Source organism: Pseudomassariella vexata (genome assembly GCF_002105095.1).
Source record: "Pseudomassariella vexata strain CBS 129021 chromosome Unknown BCR38scaffold_7, whole genome shotgun sequence".
NCBI classification, from domain to species: Eukaryota; Fungi; Ascomycota; class Sordariomycetes; order Amphisphaeriales; family Pseudomassariaceae; genus Pseudomassariella; species Pseudomassariella vexata.
In genome coordinates, this window is record NW_024467962.1 from 375,482 (window position 1) to 393,034 (window position 17,553).

General features: G+C 51.2%; 4 protein-coding genes across 4 annotated transcripts; 2 read left to right on the forward strand and 2 right to left on the reverse strand.

The window, feature by feature from the left end:
- Positions 1 to 4,203: 4,203 nt before the first annotated feature.
- BCR38DRAFT_342523 (ATPase) lies at positions 4,204 to 5,865 on the reverse strand (the record flags this gene model as incomplete). Its single annotated transcript, XM_040855953.1, has 1 exon — positions 4,204 to 5,865. One exon carries the CDS (start codon positions 5,863 to 5,865, stop codon positions 4,204 to 4,206), a length of 1,662 nt encoding a protein of 553 aa, XP_040715341.1.
- A 658-nt stretch (positions 5,866 to 6,523) lies between these two features.
- Positions 6,524 to 7,738, reverse strand: BCR38DRAFT_409341 (Dip2/Utp12 family-domain-containing protein; the record flags this gene model as incomplete). The annotated part of the gene is made up of 1 exon (XM_040858365.1): positions 6,524 to 7,738. One exon carries the CDS (start codon positions 7,736 to 7,738, stop codon positions 6,524 to 6,526), a length of 1,215 nt encoding a protein of 404 aa, XP_040715342.1.
- A 3,549-nt stretch (positions 7,739 to 11,287) lies between these two features.
- Positions 11,288 to 13,563, forward strand: BCR38DRAFT_343128 (Bromodomain-containing protein; the record flags this gene model as incomplete). The annotated part of the gene is made up of 2 exons (XM_040856006.1): positions 11,288 to 13,105; positions 13,174 to 13,563. 2 exons carry the CDS (start codon positions 11,288 to 11,290, stop codon positions 13,561 to 13,563), a joined length of 2,208 nt encoding a protein of 735 aa, XP_040715343.1.
- A 968-nt stretch (positions 13,564 to 14,531) lies between these two features.
- On the forward strand, positions 14,532 to 15,717 carry BCR38DRAFT_343750 (inosine/uridine-preferring nucleoside hydrolase; the record flags this gene model as incomplete). Its single annotated transcript, XM_040856059.1, has 3 exons — positions 14,532 to 14,650; positions 14,707 to 15,061; positions 15,157 to 15,717. The coding sequence occupies 3 exons, from the start codon at positions 14,532 to 14,534 to the stop codon at positions 15,715 to 15,717; spliced, it is 1,035 nt and encodes a 344-aa protein (XP_040715344.1).
- Positions 15,718 to 17,553: the final 1,836 nt, after the last annotated feature.

Below are 17,553 nucleotides of genomic sequence, written 5' to 3' on the forward strand. Positions count from 1 at the left end.
TCGTCAATACTTAACAGAGTCGTATTCGAGGGCTCATTACTGCTATCCGTAGTTCCAGTCAGGTACAAGGCACCAACAGCCTATCCATAGACAAACCTACTTACTGGTACCGGACGAAATCAACTCATAAATTTCAGTGCAAATCGGTGTCGAAATGGAATCAAAGCATTTTTGAGATTGGCAACTCTAGATAGATAGTGTAAAACTCTTTGGAACATACGACACTCCGTACATCGAAGTCAAAGACTCAACACTCCACACGAACTAACGTCCCACACGTACATCCGGGACACCCCCACATGTGGGACGTCCTAAAAATGATGCTGTATATTATAACCATTAACTTCAACCTTTTTTTACACTTATTCTAATGCGACTAAGGTGGCTGCTAGGGACGGGTCGGACAGCTTCAAAGCCCAGATAGCATCGATCTTCTCAGGGGGGACTTTGTTGGTAGGTTGAGAACCAACGTAGTATGGTAGTGGACGTAACGCAGTCGCCAATAGGGCGAACCGACGACGCAGCGTATGTATTTAGTCCAGCCATTAGGGCACGGTTTGACATACGGGAGTACTAGTAGAGGTACCGGGGGCTTCGAGCCTACGGCGTATTTAATAATAATAATAATAATCTAATGCGACTACAATACAGCTTTCACCGTCACTAGGGTTTTCAGACTCGCTAGACTCATCTGTACTGTCCTCAATTTCACCAGCCTCGATTTGAGCCTTCCGAATAGCCTTGATATTAGTAAACTTCGAATTTGGGCTCATCTTGACCTTCCTCCGCTTCCTAGCCCTACTAGCCTCAAGCTCTGCCTCTATTACCTCAATCTTTCGCTGTGCGACAGCTAATTGGCAGTCCTTCTCATCAAAGCCCTTTTGAACTTTCCGAAAGAGTAGCCGCTGGGTATTTGGATCACTATCAAGCTTGCTGAATAAGCTGAGTTGATCTTGGAGCTCATCTCTCCTCTTAGGCGTTGACCAGGCTACTGCTGATGTCTCTAACGCCCAGTCCTGACTACCCTTACTATCAGAGTACCCTTTGCAAGTCTGACTAGGCTGTCTGATTAGTGCTGACGTATTCTCAAGGAGCAGGGGGCTCATAAGGGGTCTAGCTATGCTCGAAGGCCAGAGACCAGTATATTTCCATCCACTGATAATGTTCTTAGCGGTCAATGCTGCTAGACGTGCCTTTCTATAGCAGAGGAGAAAGTTTCTCTTCCCTACGACAGTAGTAGTATCCCATCGGTCAAGGTAACCAAGCTCCTTCTTATAGGCTGCCTTGAGGGGTCCAAAGACTGACTGATCGAGGGGCTGGAGAACGTGGGATGTGTGGCGGCAAGAAAAGCAAGTGTATCTTGTTTTGAAGCAGAGGTACATAAACTCTGTCGTTTCGTAGCTACTATGCCCATCTAGGATAAGTAACCTAGTCTCTTCAGGGTCCTCTGGTTGAATCAAAGGAATAAAGATCTTTTGTAGCCACTCAATAGCCGTAGAGTCTGGCGTCCACCTATTCTCTGTTGCTGTAAACCTCCAGGCTTCGTATGGAGTCAAGTCCAGAGGAAACCACTGCTGCTGGACAGACTTCCCCTTGTATATCACAAGTGGGGGTAGTGCAGTACTGTCAGGGTACGGCTAGGCCGAAGGCAATAGTACAGAGTGATGGGGAGTAATGGGCGTCCCTCCTACGTAGCACCGGGTGGTCACTGGCGGTCTCAGGTAGGGGTGCCCATGATGATGCATTGATCTCTACTCCTTCCCTATCCTACTTCGAGATAGTCCGTATATAGATAGCTAGGCCGCCGCTTGGACCTGGCGTAGCCGCAGGTTTGGCGATGCCGGGAATCCTGACTCTCGGCATCCCGAAACTTCACATAGATTGTAATCATGACTCGGGAGGCTTTTGTCCGAAACACCCCACCGGCACCCCACCGGTGTCCTGCGTTCAGTGTCTCTGACAAGTACCAGTCGCAGAGATACACTCTATAAGAGATGTCCAAGCTCGAGATCCAGGCTATTTCTTCCGTATAGAACGAGTCTCAGATGATCCTAGAACAAGACCATTTGATCCTCTACCTTCTAGACTACCTGTCTCATCCATATTGTATCGATTCGAGGCCTTAATAGCTTTGATCTCAGGGATAGCGAGGTATTTGAACCATTGCCTGATCACATTAGCTGAGTGATACAAAAAGGTAGGGGGACCCACTGGTTAGGTGAATCCCATTCAATTACATACTATAACGTTGCGCACTACTGCATTATAGCATCCTCCCCCCTAGGTGCACGCATCACTGAGGCTCCATTAATACGCTGGGAATCGATAGCTCTGCTTCTCTGGACCTTGACTGAAGGGTTCCTCTTGATAAAAGCCTGGACCCAGTTCTTTCCAAGTGGTTCGGTGTCTCCGTGGATCTGTAGGATACGCTCGGCGAAGTCTTTGAGCTGTTGATGGGTTGGTGGGAGGCCTAGGGCAGCCTGGATTCGAACCCATTCAGCCAGATGAGATTCCTGGGCTGGAGAGAGCCTCTGGTAGTCAGCGAAAGCTATGTCTCTTGACTGGGCTCCCTGAATCCGTCGTGAAAGAGTAGACCTTGGGACACCATGCTCATATGCTGCTTTTCGGAGGCTTTGACCGGTAGCTATTGCTTGAAGAGCTCGATAAATATCATCTTCGGTATATTGACTCATATTAGTGTAAAGAAGACGTATGTAAAATTTCGTAACGATTGAATCGATATTGGTAAAGGAAAAAGAGGTTGAAGTTAGAGGCTAGCGGTGTTGATGAGGCATTTTTGGGTGTCCCACATGTGGGGGTGTCCCGGATGTGGGTGTGGGACGTTAACCTTGATCCATCTGCGCTGAAGCCTGAAAACGCGATAGTCACTAGCCGGATGACCCAACCTGAGAGACCAACAGCTTATATACTTCCATATTGCCTCCCTCTTCGCCAGGTCAGCCGGAGTGACCGTATTGACGATAATACTGAAGTCAAACCCAGCATCAAGCAAAATCTGCGCCGCTTCATTCAAGTCCATAAAAGCCGCATGGTGAAGGAAAGTGCCGTGACCAGCCGAGATATAGTTGATGTCTCCGCCGTTGCCGAGCAGATACCGGATCATTCCCGGGGCGCCAGTAGTTAACCGTTGGTCGCATTTCCCGATGTAGCGTATTCGGATGAAACTCAGCTCCATGGGTTACCCGTACTTCGAGGGCGGGCGACACGGGCTTAAGCGCCGCCATGGAACGAGGTGAGACGCCACATTTGTTCTCGAAATTTGAGTCCGCTCCACGACTCAGATGGAACTCAACGAATGCTGGCTTGGAGACGGAGACGCTGTGTGGTCACAATAGTTTACTGACGATTTCACACGGCTCGAGTTAGACTGGACTGCGGTTGGTCTTCCCGTTGACGCTTGGTTGGAGATGTCCACAATTGCTTGTAGATTGCTATTCTCGCAAGCTGAGTGCAATGCGCCGCGGGAAGCCATGCTGGGGGTAACTGGGACTCGTCAGTCGAGTCTGTTCACGGCAGCTGTGAAGGGGAAGACCAGAGAGAGTAGTAACTGCATGTGACGATGCGATAAGTGCGTAGAGCCGGGGATGTTGAACCGAAATAGAAGTCGTTGATGAGAGGACATCTGGTACTACTTAGGTTTCCCCCCCGGAAGTAAATGGCGTCAGCCCGTCCTCCACGTTGCTAATCAGACGTATACTGATACCATTTAAAGACCCTAAACACCCCACAGCTGTAACATGACGGTGCCATGCTGCATTGCATTGTATTGCTTCAGGATGCCGAAACCCGGTCGAGGTCTCACAAATCTTTGATCGATTGAATTGTAGAACCTTTGCTGACACCGCTCGAGAATAAATAGTCCCCCTATTGCCACCTACAGAATCCATGACAATTTGAAACTATTCGACGTAAACTGTAGACATCGTAGCTTCCTTGCCAATATCACCCACGGATTGGAAAGATCATTGGGGAAAAACGGTCTGGTTTTGATATTTTTACTCCTTCACACGACAGTGATAAGCTCAAGGTGTGGTAAGAGGCATTCCTATGTAAAGTAGTGGTATCCCTGACAATACTCAAAGCCAAGCTACCGCTTCAGCTCCGACATTCTCAATTTACAAGATCATCTGCACAGGGTGTTCAGGGTACCCCACAGCGAGTATTCAGACATACACATCCGTCTCAACCATCCTCCATAACTAAATCCGGATCAACTTCAATCCCCAAATCCCTCTCCTCCAAGAACCTGCGCCCAAGCAAATCATCAGGCAAGTAATCCTGCCTCACTTTACCGTCCTTATAATTAGGATTATACTTATATGCAACCCCATACCCCAACTCCCTCATCAATCTCGTTGGCGCATTCCGCAAATGTATAGGCACCGGCAGTCCCGCAACCCCCGGTTCCCTTAACGCTGCATACGCATTATTCAACCCCCTGTACGCCCTCGTGCTCTTGGGCGCGAGACACAGCGCCACGGCGCAGTGCGCGAGCGGGATTCGGGCTTCAGGCATGCCTATCTGCTGTGTTGCCGTGTATGTGGACGTGGCGAGAGTGAGGAGGCTGTTATCTGCTAGTCCGACGTCCTCGGAGGCTATGACGACCATGCGGCGGGCGACGAATAAAGGGTCCTCGCCGGATTGCAGCATGCGGGCTAGGTAGTAGAGCGCGGCGTCGGGGTCGGAGCCCCGGACGGATTTGTGGAAGGCGGAGATGGTGTCGTAGTGTTGGTCGCCGGCGCGGTCGTACACTAGCGTCTTGGTGAGGGCGGCTTTGATATCGGCTTTGGTCGTGTTTTGTTGGATGGAGAGGGAGAGCGCGAGTTCAAGGAGGTTGAGGGCTGTGCGGGCGTCGCCGTCGGAGAAGTTGGATAAGTAGCTGAGCAGTTCGGCGTCGAGCAGGGGGGAGATGGGCGTAGATGAGGTGGACTGTTCCATCTGTAGCGCGCGCAGCAGAATGCGGTTGACGTCTTCAGTCGTAAGCTTCTGGAGGGTGAAGGTCCTACAGCGGGACAACAACGCGTTCACGACTTTAAAGCTGGGGTTTTCGGTGGTAGCGCCAACAAGCGTAATGGTGCCTGCTTCCACGGGCTTCAGGAAGACATCCTGTTGTGACTTGGAGAAGCGGTGAATCTCGTCGCAGAATATGATGGTCTTCCGACCGGTAAGCCTCAGATCGTTCTCCGCCTCGGCGAACAGCTTCTTGCACTCTGCGACCCCGGAGCTCGTAGCGTTCAACTCGATGAATCGCGATCCCACCATTTGCGCTATACACCGTGCTATCGTCGTCTTGCCTGTGCCGGAGCCTCCCCATAATATCATCGAAGGCACTCGATCTGACTCGATCAGCGAGCGCAGCACGCCCTGTGGTCCCACGAGATCTTGCCCAAATACATCATTGAGGTTTTGCGGCCTCATGCGCTCAGCCAGAGGCACAGCCTTGTTCGTCTTGGTCCGCTTGATTGCCGGGCCAGTCTCTACTGGCGGTCTGTCTTCTGCTTGCTCCCCGGCTTCGCCCATAGAAGATCCCTCGCCCGGCCCTTCATCGAACGTTCGCTTCATGCCGCCATTCGGGTTGGCCATGTTGTTGAGACCACTAACGGATGGCGCAAGGACTTTGGAGGGGACCGCTTGTCGTTTCGTCGAGGGCGTTTGGAAGAAGCTCGAAGGCGGTCGTTTTTGGGCTGAGGAGAAGAAGCCATTGGATTGGGTCGGCGGAGCACATGGCGACGAAGAAGCTGGTGGAGCTGAGCTATCGAAGATGAAGTCTTTGCATTGTGAATCGATGTGGTCGTTGATCCGGACCTGTTGCACCTGCTTGCTGCAGATTGGACATTCCACCATGATGCCGGATAAGCATGTCTTGAGCAACGAAGTTGGGAAAGATGGAAATAACGTGTCTCCAAATAGTATCAATCCAAGCAGTGAGCAACCAATCCCAAAGTGTATCCCCGAAAACTAGGGTCCTGGTAGAACACTTTGGTTGAAATTTCCTGACGCGTGAAACTTGGTCGGAACGACGCGCCCCACCTGCATCATCTAGATTTCAATTTAACGGCGGCGATTTTCCGCCAGTTCTGGAACGCAACCAGGCATTTCAACTTATTGATGATTCAGTACGCCCCCTTTGGCTAGTTGTATCCGTCCCAATGGACTGAGCGGTATTGTAAGTACCCTTCTGGATGTTTGGGCATTGATGGCGGTGCCAAAATGTAGATTTGCTTGTCGTATAACGTGGAAGAGAGTTCGCCCGGAGGTTGTAATACTTTCAGTACTGTAGTCTCCGAGTTCAAAGTCCCTTGACATTGATATTCCTTGATACAGCTCATAAAGAGTCAGTTGTTATCAGCAAGTTTGCATAGTCCCTTGCATTAAGGGCAATAAAACAGCCAGAGCCACTGGTAGGTCTATCTCACAACGTAGCATGTGACTTTACAGCTACGGGTATCGCTTCTTTACAAACCATCTATTCCCTATGGCTGTGTCCTCCATGCGCATGCTCTCACCTCTGCTTGGCGAATTTACCCCGTTTCTTCGCTGGAGGTGTAGTTTCTCGCTCGCTGTCCTCGTCTTCCCCAAGTGACTCCACGTCATCGTGGTCGACCTCATCCTCGTCTATGATCTCCTCAGCACCTTCCAGCTCTTCATCCTCTTCGGCTTCGCTGTAGTCCTCGCCATCGTCCGAGTCGTCATCGACAATGCCGTTCGTCACCGGCATTTGATCATCATCTAGATCCATGGCTCCATTGGCCATTTCGGCATCGCTGTCCTGCCCTTCAACATAAACGATCCCCTCCTCAGCGTCATCATCGCTATCATCGTCCGAGTCTGCGTTATGTCGCATGCTTCTCCGCAACTGCATCTGCGCCTCTAGAAGATCCAATTTGCCCTTCAAGGCCAGTAACGAGCTGAGACCACGGGATCGCTCCTCCAGAACTCTGTTCAATTCACTCAGTTTCTTCACGAGACCCGGCTGCGACGCCAACGCGCCACCATGTGCAATCAGCGTCCACTGTACCCATGCCATGAGGCTCCCCGCCCGGCCAGGCCGCCTGTGCATTCTTGAGGCCAGCTTGGTAAGCAACGTTCCGGCTAATGACGACTCCAACCGTTGTATGGTATTGCGGACTGTCGCAAGATCTGTGGTGTGGAGGCAGGACTCGAGAAGATCCCTATCGTCGGTGCGAAGGGCCTGGGTAAGAACAGTGCCAAGAGATGATAGACTGGGTGGAGCGATGACTTTCCCAGACGCCGCAAGGGCCGATGGCTGTTGTGCTGCGAGGGCTGCCGGAACGTCTATAGTCTCGGTTGTGCGGACAAGGTCACCAAAGGTTGGCGCAGCGGGTTCTTGGTCCGACTCGCCATCGGTCGGTGGGTTGGGCGAAGGCATATCTGTGTCCAGGCCCCCATTTTCTGCAGGTATTAAATCATCTTTCAATGATATTTGATTTTGCGACTCGGCTCCGGGGGCTGAGGTATCAGTCTCTAGCGTTGTTTTGGCTGCGCCTTCATTGTCGGAAAACTCATACTCGCTGCTGCCTGAGTCGCTCGAGATCTCTATCACATCTTCGCCGACTCCATTGGTATCAGCCTTGGCGGCATCTAGGGTAGAAACTGCGGTGTCGGCTTCGTTGATGCTGGTAGTAACGGTATTCTTTGCATTGTGTCTCGCGGCAGGCTGGGCGAACTTTGCAGGCGCCTTTCGCTTTGTCGACATGGTGTACGGGTGGGGGTGAGCTCGCTGGAGCTTAAGTGAAGATGGGATATTCGTATGACGACAATTGGGTACGAAGTCGTTGCCGACAGGCACCGAAGTGAGGTAGATGAGAGAGAAGAGCGAGGCGCAACTGCACTCGGTCCTGGTACGTCCGGATCGCCCTTGTGATGCAGACTGAAGTCGAAGCCAAGATATTGGTCTTGACTTGATTGCTGAAATTTTTGTCCACTTCCAGCACGAGTACCGACATTTTTTTTCTGCTGATAGCATGAACTTGGCCCGATAAAGACACACGGACCATGGCCAAGCTCCTAGATCCTAGCGGCTGAAACTGCCAGCTGCAGGGTACTGGCCGACACCTGGCAGGCTGAAGAGTTTCTTCTGTTCTAGTGCCTCAGTTGCTTGCTCGAGCGGCAGACAGTTGAAAAAGTGGGTTTGAAGCTTCAGGGTAGCTGGGTAGCTACCTACAGACTTTGGATGGGAGGCAAACTTACGACTCAGGACGCTCGCTGGCCTCGTTGGACTGCACCATGCTGGCAAGTTTGGAAACGTCTGGAAGGGAGGGTGACAGAAATTTATTCTGATGCTGGACAGTCCGAGTCCTTCATCCGTGAACTTGTAGAAATCCCACCCAGTCATGTGATCTCACCTGTGATAGCCCAGGTAGGCTGAAAAGACACAGCTCCAAGCTTTATCAAGTTCAAAGCTTCTTCTGATCAGCTCCTGCAGCTGCTGCATGTCAAATGTGGCCAATGTGGCCAAACGACGGTACCACTGTAACATTCGTCAAGAGGTACAGCTACGACGGATTGATATTGGATACCTGAACACCACCCATGGTTCCATCAACGCGTAGTGATTCGCTCTCTGGCTCTCGCGTGAGATGGGTCGCAGCCTGAAGGCTTGCTACGACAGGTCTGTGATTGGCTGCACAACTCGTCGCTGTCCAACAGTCCAGGTCCATGGCTCCAAGCTCTGGTACATTTTCACTGTAAGGCCTGTTCAAAATCTTTGTGAGTGTGCCTGCCTTCTCATGCAATCCATCCCCATCCTTGTCTCAGTGGCAGTCGTCGCAGTTGCTGATTGGCTGCAGCCCACCAGGATTACGCCGACCCAGTCGACCCATCCTTGTCCTTCTTCTCCTTGGCTGGGAGCGAACCGTGATTTGAGTCTGGCGTGGAGCGCGTTCTACAAATAAGAAGTGGCCCCGAATCCAGATTTTGTCGCGACTCTCGACCACGGAAATGAGAACCGACCTCTGATTCCTGACCTTTTTTTTCTTCCCCAAATCCTCCTCCCTCCCTCTTTCTCTCCAACCAAGCCCCCCCTCTTATCACCTCAAACCTCCGACATCACCGACAGCGCGCACCTTGATCACGCGTGCATCTCACAAAATAAAAAAGAGACAAAGTCAGAAGTACCCAGGTACCTCCTAATCTTAAATTTTTTTTATTCTCTCGCGGCGTTCGACTTGGCCCGGGCGAGTCCATCTAGACACATTTTAATTGTCCCAATCCTTCCTTCGCCTAAAGAGGCATCACCCAGCCCAGTTGCACACCGCACGCACGTACGTACTTGCACACCATCCATCCGACCGACCCGGCATTGAACTATCGTGAAACCCGACAACGGTCAACGGTCGCGATATCCACCCACACACGACCCAACCGTCCGTACATTTTCGGGATTTCTGTTTGGTCTGATTCAGTTCAACGCATCAAACTAGATTCTCGGCAATTTCCATTTGCGCAACACCCGCATCGCGACGGATTCGCATTTATTTGTTCGACGTCGCATTGCGCATCAATCTTCCAGCACCCAGTCCAGATCAGCACCCAACACTGCTGTTGCATTGATCAAGTCGGCACAGTTTTTCAAGCTTTTCGTCCAATTCAGCTCAGGTAAATATCTTCTTGTTTCGTCGTTTTTGTGCCAATCTTACCTTCTTTGCTTGCCGTTTTTTGTCCGCCTCGGATGACAAGTGTCGAACGCCGTCCGCTGGGCGTGCATCCTTTCCAAACCGTTCCGTCCATCTCGGTCGCCTTGCTATTTGGCAACCACCGGAAGACGACCCGTTCCCAGACCCACAGCCGGCCCGCCTGCCGACCGCAATCTTCGAGTCGCTTGCATCATTTGGCCGGAGCCCGATCTTGCCTTGCTGCCACCCGTCAATCTGCGCCCGACCAATCGAAGCATGCCTCTTCTCAGTCGCGACCCCAGCTCTTAATTTCGCATGTCTTCGATAAGCAGCGAGCTGAAACTGGGAAAATTGGAGAGCTAGCTCCGATAAATAGGGTCTGGTCTGCACTGATATCTGTGCTCCTTTCCCCTGTGGCCAATAGACACCACCAACCACTCATCATTGGCCGACCAACCCCTCTCAATTGCCTTTGTGAGACAGCTGTCGCATTGCGCAAGGCTGGAGGGCTTCACAAGTCGCGACCCTGTAGCCTCGGAGCACAACATCCTGACGGCGCCCCGAGTGGTTTGCTTGGTTCTTTTCCCAATACAATGGCCACTGGCTTTCTGAGGCATTGATTTATCGCAACCATATTTATTCTCACAGCATCGTTGCGTAGACTCGCAACCTCCCAGAGTCTTGCTCACCTTGGCATAGGTTTGTTCCGGCTCCAATTTGATCTGTCGCGCAGCTTCAAGGCCATCATCACGCGCCGGCTGTCTTTCGCGCTGCCTTATAACCTACAACCCTCCATGACAGCTAGTGCTGCGATCAATTTGTCTTTTTCATTTCGCTCTTCGCTCCTCGCTCCTCAGGCGCATTTCATCAATTCTTTTCTCCATTGCGATCACTGACAAGATTTTACCGTTCCAGGTTCCCAAGACAATCAATTCATGTCGAGTCGTCGTTGTAGCCCTCCGGCACTCTGATATCGCGTCGCAAACTACTGAATGGCAGTCATGGCAACTGAAGAACCACAGAGCCTGGCCCTCGACCAGAAGGTCGCAAACATGGCGCCCGCGGAAGACAAGATGACTGTCGATGAACCCGTCGCACAGCCTGCCAATGGGTGAGTAGCATCCTTCTCCCCAGCCGAATAGCAAGGGATGGGCTTCTGACATGGGTGCAGCCATGCGCCAGAAGACGTGGTGTCTGTGGTCGAGGAGGGCTTGGCTATCAATGGAAAAGCCATAACCCCAACACCGGCTTCGGAAGTCAGCAAGGATGCGCAAAACAAGCAAGCCTTTGTTACGAATGGCGATCTTCCGGAACAAATGCTCTCAAAGCCAGAGTCCGAGGACCGAGAGATGGCAGACGCGAACGGAACCGTTGAGGCCAAGCCCGTCGCAGTGGAGGAAGCAAAAGAAGTCGTTCAGGAAACCGAGAAGAAGAGAGCTGTACCCGCCGTTGCTACGTCACCAGACTCCAGTCCTGCGAAAGGCTCTGGTCCGAAGCAGGAATCAACGACACAAGTAACCGACGACTCTATGGATATTGATGTCTCGCCTGAGCAGCCCGACCTTTCCTCCAGCGCCGAGCATATCGAGAGTACCCAGGAGACTTCGACCGCAAGCGATAGAGCAGCGGTCATGTCGCCCCAGAACTTGACTCAATCTGCCGATTTGTCCAAACTCAACATCAAAGGCACCCAGGATGACACGCCAGTTTCGCATGCTGACGTCATTACGCCAGACCCTCCTGCTTCCCCTGCCAAGGTATCACGTGAACGGGACGAGGATCCTTCAGATGAACCTGTCGCAAAACGAGCAAAGACGGAGAGCCAGACCGATACAGCGGAAGACTCCATTGGAGTTGCACAAGTATTGTCTCCAGCTCCCGTCAACTCGACAGACAGCCCGGCAGATGAGATCCCCGACGACAAGCGTATCACACAATACCAAAGCAAGGAATTGCGAGCTAAGATTGGCAACATCAAGAAGACGAAGAGCGGTATGAACTTCCGCCAATCAGTGGAAAAGCTATGGCCAGGGATTTGGCCCAACTACAAAGCACTGGTAGACTCGCCAGTTGACCTGACTTTATTTGAGGCCAAGCTTCGCGAAGACAGGTATTCGAACTATGGAGAGTTCAAGGCGGATGTGCGACTTTTGTATGAGAATGCTCTCAAGTTCAATGGCGCCGATCATATCGTGACAAGAGCCGCCGGCCAAGTAAGAGAAAAGATACTGGTGGAACTACCGGCAATCGCCAAGATGGGAGAGCCCACCAAGTCCGATAAAAACAAGAGCCAAACCACGCGCCATGCTGAGCCCAGGTCGACGCACCACGCACGAAACCAATCGCACTCGCAACCCCGGCCTGCGGCTGCGGCTCCAAAGCCAAAGCCTGAGCCGGCGGCAGCTACACCGGTGGGCCCGCCAACGCCCGCCTCATCCACTGCACCTGCGTTTGCCCTTCCACCCAATGGCGTCCCACAGATACGACGAGACTCGACCCGTGACGATGGAGACCGCCCGAAGCGTCCTATCCACCCCCCCAAAAGCCGTGATCTCGACTACCACAAGAAGGGCAACCGCAAGAAGTTGGAACCTGAGATGAAGTTTTTCAAGGAGGTCTTGACCGAGGTGACAAAGGGCAAGTACTGGACGTGCAACCAATGGTTCACGTACCCAGTCGACCCAGTCGCTCTCAACATTCCTACCTACTTCAACGTTATCAAAAAGCCTATGGATCTCCAAACAATGGCCGACAAGCTTGAAAACGGTGAATACCGCAATGCGAAGGATCTAGAAAAAGACATGAGACAGATTGTCACCAATTCGGTGACATTTAATGGCGAAAATGACGTCACGCGGGCGGCCAGAGAGCTCGAGAAGCTTTTCAATGACAAGCTAAGCGACAAAGATGCTTGGATGGCTCGGAATTATCCTTCAGCGCCGGCCCCCGCAGCAAGTCCTGACCCCAGTGCTCATGATTCGGAGGAAGAGAGCGAAGCCGACGAGGAGGAAGAAGACAATGAGCAGATCCGCAGTATAGTGGCTAGGATGGGCGAAGAGCAGGGCAAGCTTTCAACTCTCCTGGGGTCTAAGAAGCCTGATCTCATGATGATTGAGATTCAGCAAAATGTGGTCAACATGCTGCAACGTAAGTTAGTAGAGGAGAAGTCCAAATTTGCCGAGACGAAGAAACCGAAAACGAAGAAGAAGACGCCGAAGACGAAACCCAAGCCAAGCGCAGGTGCCGGCCCAGCTGCGAGTGGTAGTAAGAAGTCGACTGGTGGTTCTACTGCCAACAAGAAAGCATTGCCGACCAACAAGAAGCCTGCGCCTAAAAAGCGGACCATCGGACCACTCGAAAAGGCCGTCATCGCCGAGGGCATCAACGAACTTGATGGGCCGATGATCAACAAGGCCGTTGAGATTATCAAGAGAGATACCAACCAGAAGGTACGTGTATCCCGAACCATCATGCCCAATCTCCCCAGCATCATCACGCTAACACATGCACTCAACAGGAGGATGATGATGGCCAACTGGAGTTAGACATAGAACTGCTATCCCATGACGCCCTCAGCAAGCTCTATGACCTGATCATGAAGGCTTATCCGTCCATCTATGCGTCGGTGTCGCAGAGACTGGAATACAACAAACAGGAGGAGCCTGCGCAACAGTCCAAACCCAAGAACGGCAGTAGTGCTGCTGCTGCGGGCAGCACTGCCTCGAAGCCCAAGAAGAACAAGCCCATGAACAAACATGAGCAAGAGCGAAACATTGAGAAGCTCCGTGAACTCAAAGCACAATTCCAACGCCAAGGCAGTGGAAGTCAGGAGCCTCAGCCCGGTGATGGGGATCAAACGCGAACTGGCGAGTCGAGTGAAGAGGAGAGCGATTCCGAAGAGGAATAAACATTCCTGCTTGTTTCGTCCTGTCTGTCATCCCTCTGCTCTCACTTCTTGCACATAAGTTCATCTGATTTCACCACCTTGGCTTCCAGAAGCCAGTCCAAGCAGGCTGAAGCCGACTTGAGCTTGGCTCAAAGGAACCGGCAAAGGAAGTCTTGCGGTACAAATGGGGGATCTTTCTACTGTATGAGTATATGCGTCCTGAGTCCAGGACGACGTGATTATTTGGCTGGGAAACCGGCAGCGACCGCGTTAACACGGCGACGTGGCGGATTGGCCGCCCACGTCGATAGTTGCGGATAGGCTGAGCAGTCTAGATACCAAGACGAGCCAAGCATTTGCATAAAGCGAGGCAGCATGGAGTCTGCAGAACTGAGATTAGCTAAAAATGTATAAAACCAACGGCACGGCTTTCACCCGTGCCAAGGTCCTCGTTCATACATGGATTGTTGTATTTCACTTCGACGTGACGAAATGAACTATTCAAGGTGGTGGTAGTGGAGACATCCAACGGGCAGCTTGCAGCTCCAGGAATGCGACATTATTTGGAGGCCTTTGAATTGTCGAATCTGCCTGGGCACAACCCAGGGTGTTAGCAATAAGCTTGTCGTTGAGTATTGGTAAATTTAGAGTAGAGTACCTGGATAATCCCAGCTGCTGCGGTCAAAAACCTTCCTCTACCCCAGACTATCATCAAGTTAATTTCATTCGCTAGCATGTACCCCAGAATTCAAGTCGTATCGGCGGCAGTCAGTTGGAGGCTCAATTTAGTATGTCTCTTGCCAAGCTTCTCCACTCCGACTACAACCTGGGGCTTGATCTCCGAAGATAACCAGGAACGGCGGCCGCCGGTAGAAAATTATCCTTTCCTCATCGTGCCTGAAACATATAAATTAGCACCGAGTCACCCTCACCTTTGGGCGTTCGGTAGCTACCACCATATCAAATCATCGTTGCACTAGAACGTCATCATGTTGCGACGGTGGCTTTGCCTTGTGGGACTTACCTTGTCGACACTTGACTCCGTAGCAAGTGCATCATCAAGTAGGAAAAGCCTTATCATCGACACAGATCTGTTCAGTGACGTTGAGTACGTTTGTTCGTTTCTATACTCCAAAAGCCAAATCCGTGCTAACAGTATACCAGCGATGCGGGCGCCTTACTCCTCGCCGCCACCTCGCCCAACGTGAGTCTTCTAGCAGTCAACCTCAACTACCCATCCTCGTACTCGGCGGTGGCGGCATCGGCCATCCTGGCGCACTACGGGAAGGTCGATGTGCCGATCGGCATCAAGCGCCCGCTTACGAACGAGAGTTTTTTCGACAGCTGGTCGTTTGAGTTAGGCGAGTATGCGAGCAAGATCGCGTATCATTATGCTGGCGGCAGTCTGCTGTGGGGGCAGGCAGACATGGCATGGGAGCCGGTCGCGTTGTATCGAAAGGTGTTAGCGGAGGCCGAGGAGAAGAGTGTGACAATTGCTTCGGTTGGGTTTTTTGAGAATGTGAGTCTAACTACCTACCTACCTACCTTACTCGAGTGCCCGCCCGGTGTCGGAATAGGTGGACTAGATTACTGATATCCACGTGGCGCCTCCAGCTCTCAGGCCTGCTCAACTCGACCGCAGACTCATACTCAAACCTCACGGGCCCCCAACTCATCGCAAGCAAAGTCTCGGAGCTCGTCATCATGGGCGGCGGGTACCCCTCAGGCCACGAGTTCAACTTCTGGGGCGACAATTCCTCCCTCACCGCCCACGTGGTCAACAACTGGAAAGGCCGCGTCGTCTTCTCCGGATCCGAGCTCGGCGGCAATGTCTCCTCGGGTGGGCCGCTGATGAACGAGGGTCCGGTCACGGATCCAGTTAGGCAGGCGTACATTTACTACACGTACGGCACGCCAAGATTCAGCTGGGATCCCCTAACGGTGCTCTATGCTATAGAAGGACTGGGGAATTTGTTCGAGTTTGGGAATGTGAACGGGGGGTATAATTATGTCTATCCTAACGGATCGAACGTATGGGTGAATGATGAGACGAGGACGGAGCAGTATTGGTTGAAGCTCAAGACAGATAATGTGACGGCGGCGGCGGAGTTGGATCGACTGTTCCTTGAGGGAGCCAGGTCGGTTGTAGAGGAGGAAAATATGCAGATGGTATGAAGACTTCCCTTGAAGTACCTGTATTAAGTGTATTGGCATGGAGTATACCCAAGCGTAAGCAGCACAATAGATTAGAACTATGCTAATGGTTGAAACTCGGCAGTATCCGAATGGTTTGGCCGGCCTGCCGTGGCAGATTGCAGCCAATACGTCGTGAATTGAGCCGAGCCGATGATTAGTCCCTCGCTCGGCGTTCCGCCAAACAGCCGGTTTAAGTAGGTTGTGAATAAAGAAAATGACATTTTAGACAGGTTTAATGTGAGATAATGGTGAGTGACGTCCTTATCAGACCTGCTAGCGCGTAGGCTAGCTAGGAGCGTATTAGTAACGATTACCTACTTAAGTAGACGAAGAGCCAGGATAAAACGGCTTATTTGTGGGGATAAGTACTTATATCTAACTAGAGAAACTAGTTAAGCTGAGGCCGACGCCGACGTAAAACGTTAGAGTTCGAATTAGACTATTCCCGCTGCATCGTTATCATCACTATTTTCTCCGCATGTTTCTAAAGGAGACGAGGACGGAGCAGTATTAGTGGAAGCGTAAGACAGATAATGTGACGACGGTGGAGTTGGATCGATTGTTTCTTAAGGCGGCAAGGTCGGTTGTAGAGGGGGAAAATATACAGATGGTACAAAGACTTCCCTTTGCAGTACCTGTATTAAGTATATTAGCATCGAGTATACCTCAACGTAAGCAGTATAATGAATTATAACTATACTAATAGTTAGAACTCGGTAGTATTCGATTAGTTTGACTGGCCTGCCGTAGTAGATATTGGATTGTGGGCAAATGGTCTTGTATTGAAAGTGTCATGATCTCTGGAGAGACCAGAGAGAAGCAAAGGGCGGCCATAAGGGCCTTATATAGTCAGAAATGACTGATGCCTGCCCCACAGCCAGGACTTGTGTGGTTCAATGGGTAGAGGTCATATTGACCCATACTTCGTACGGTTTGCGGCTTTACTTTTCTCCTTGACTTGGCGGTCTTGACGGAGTAGCCCTGAAGGTCCAACAGTAGATTACGGCCAATACGTCGTGAATCAAACCGATGATTAGTCCCTCGCTCGGCGTTCCAATTAACCCGATATCTCCGGGGCTGGTTGGTGGAACGTTATGAATAAAGAAAATGACATTTAATGCCGGTTTGATGTGAGATACAGTAAACCTTGCTTATAACGGATTGAAAACGGTGTCCACTATCAAATCCCATACAAAATCCGCATTACCCCAGGACCCGACGACGACCCATAACGTATTGGCAGAAGCTAGCTCTTCGAGAGCAGCGTCCGCTACAGCCAAAGGCTTCAAATCTTGACTTTAAGCAATGGTTTAAAAAGAAATATGACCAACCAATCTCATCTCATCCGTCTACATCCTCGGTTCTCGATCAAGTACCTGAACGTCGATACTAGACGAGAATACTCTAGCCCTGTTTACCTCCCCTGAAAGAGAAGAAGAGGATGAAGAGTTCGTCATTGAGCTAGTTGTATCAGTTCAAGAAGCACTTCAGGCTTTAGTTAAATTACGCTTATAGCAGGAGTAATCTAACGTAGTCCACAAGCGAACGGGTCACCCAACCGAACGGGTCACGCCCATAGCAAAAAATAGAACTAAACTTCCTAACTTTACCACGCAACTAATTCTCGATGGATTCTGCTCAAAAAGAATCTCAATTACTCCTTGCAACTCAGGCTATCAGAAATGACTCAACACTTAGTATCCGACGTGCTGCAACAATCTACCAAGTCTCGAATACTACTCTCCAGGCGCGTCTTAAAAAACGTCAATCACGTCGCAATATTGAAGCCAACGGTCGGAATTTAACAAAACTAGA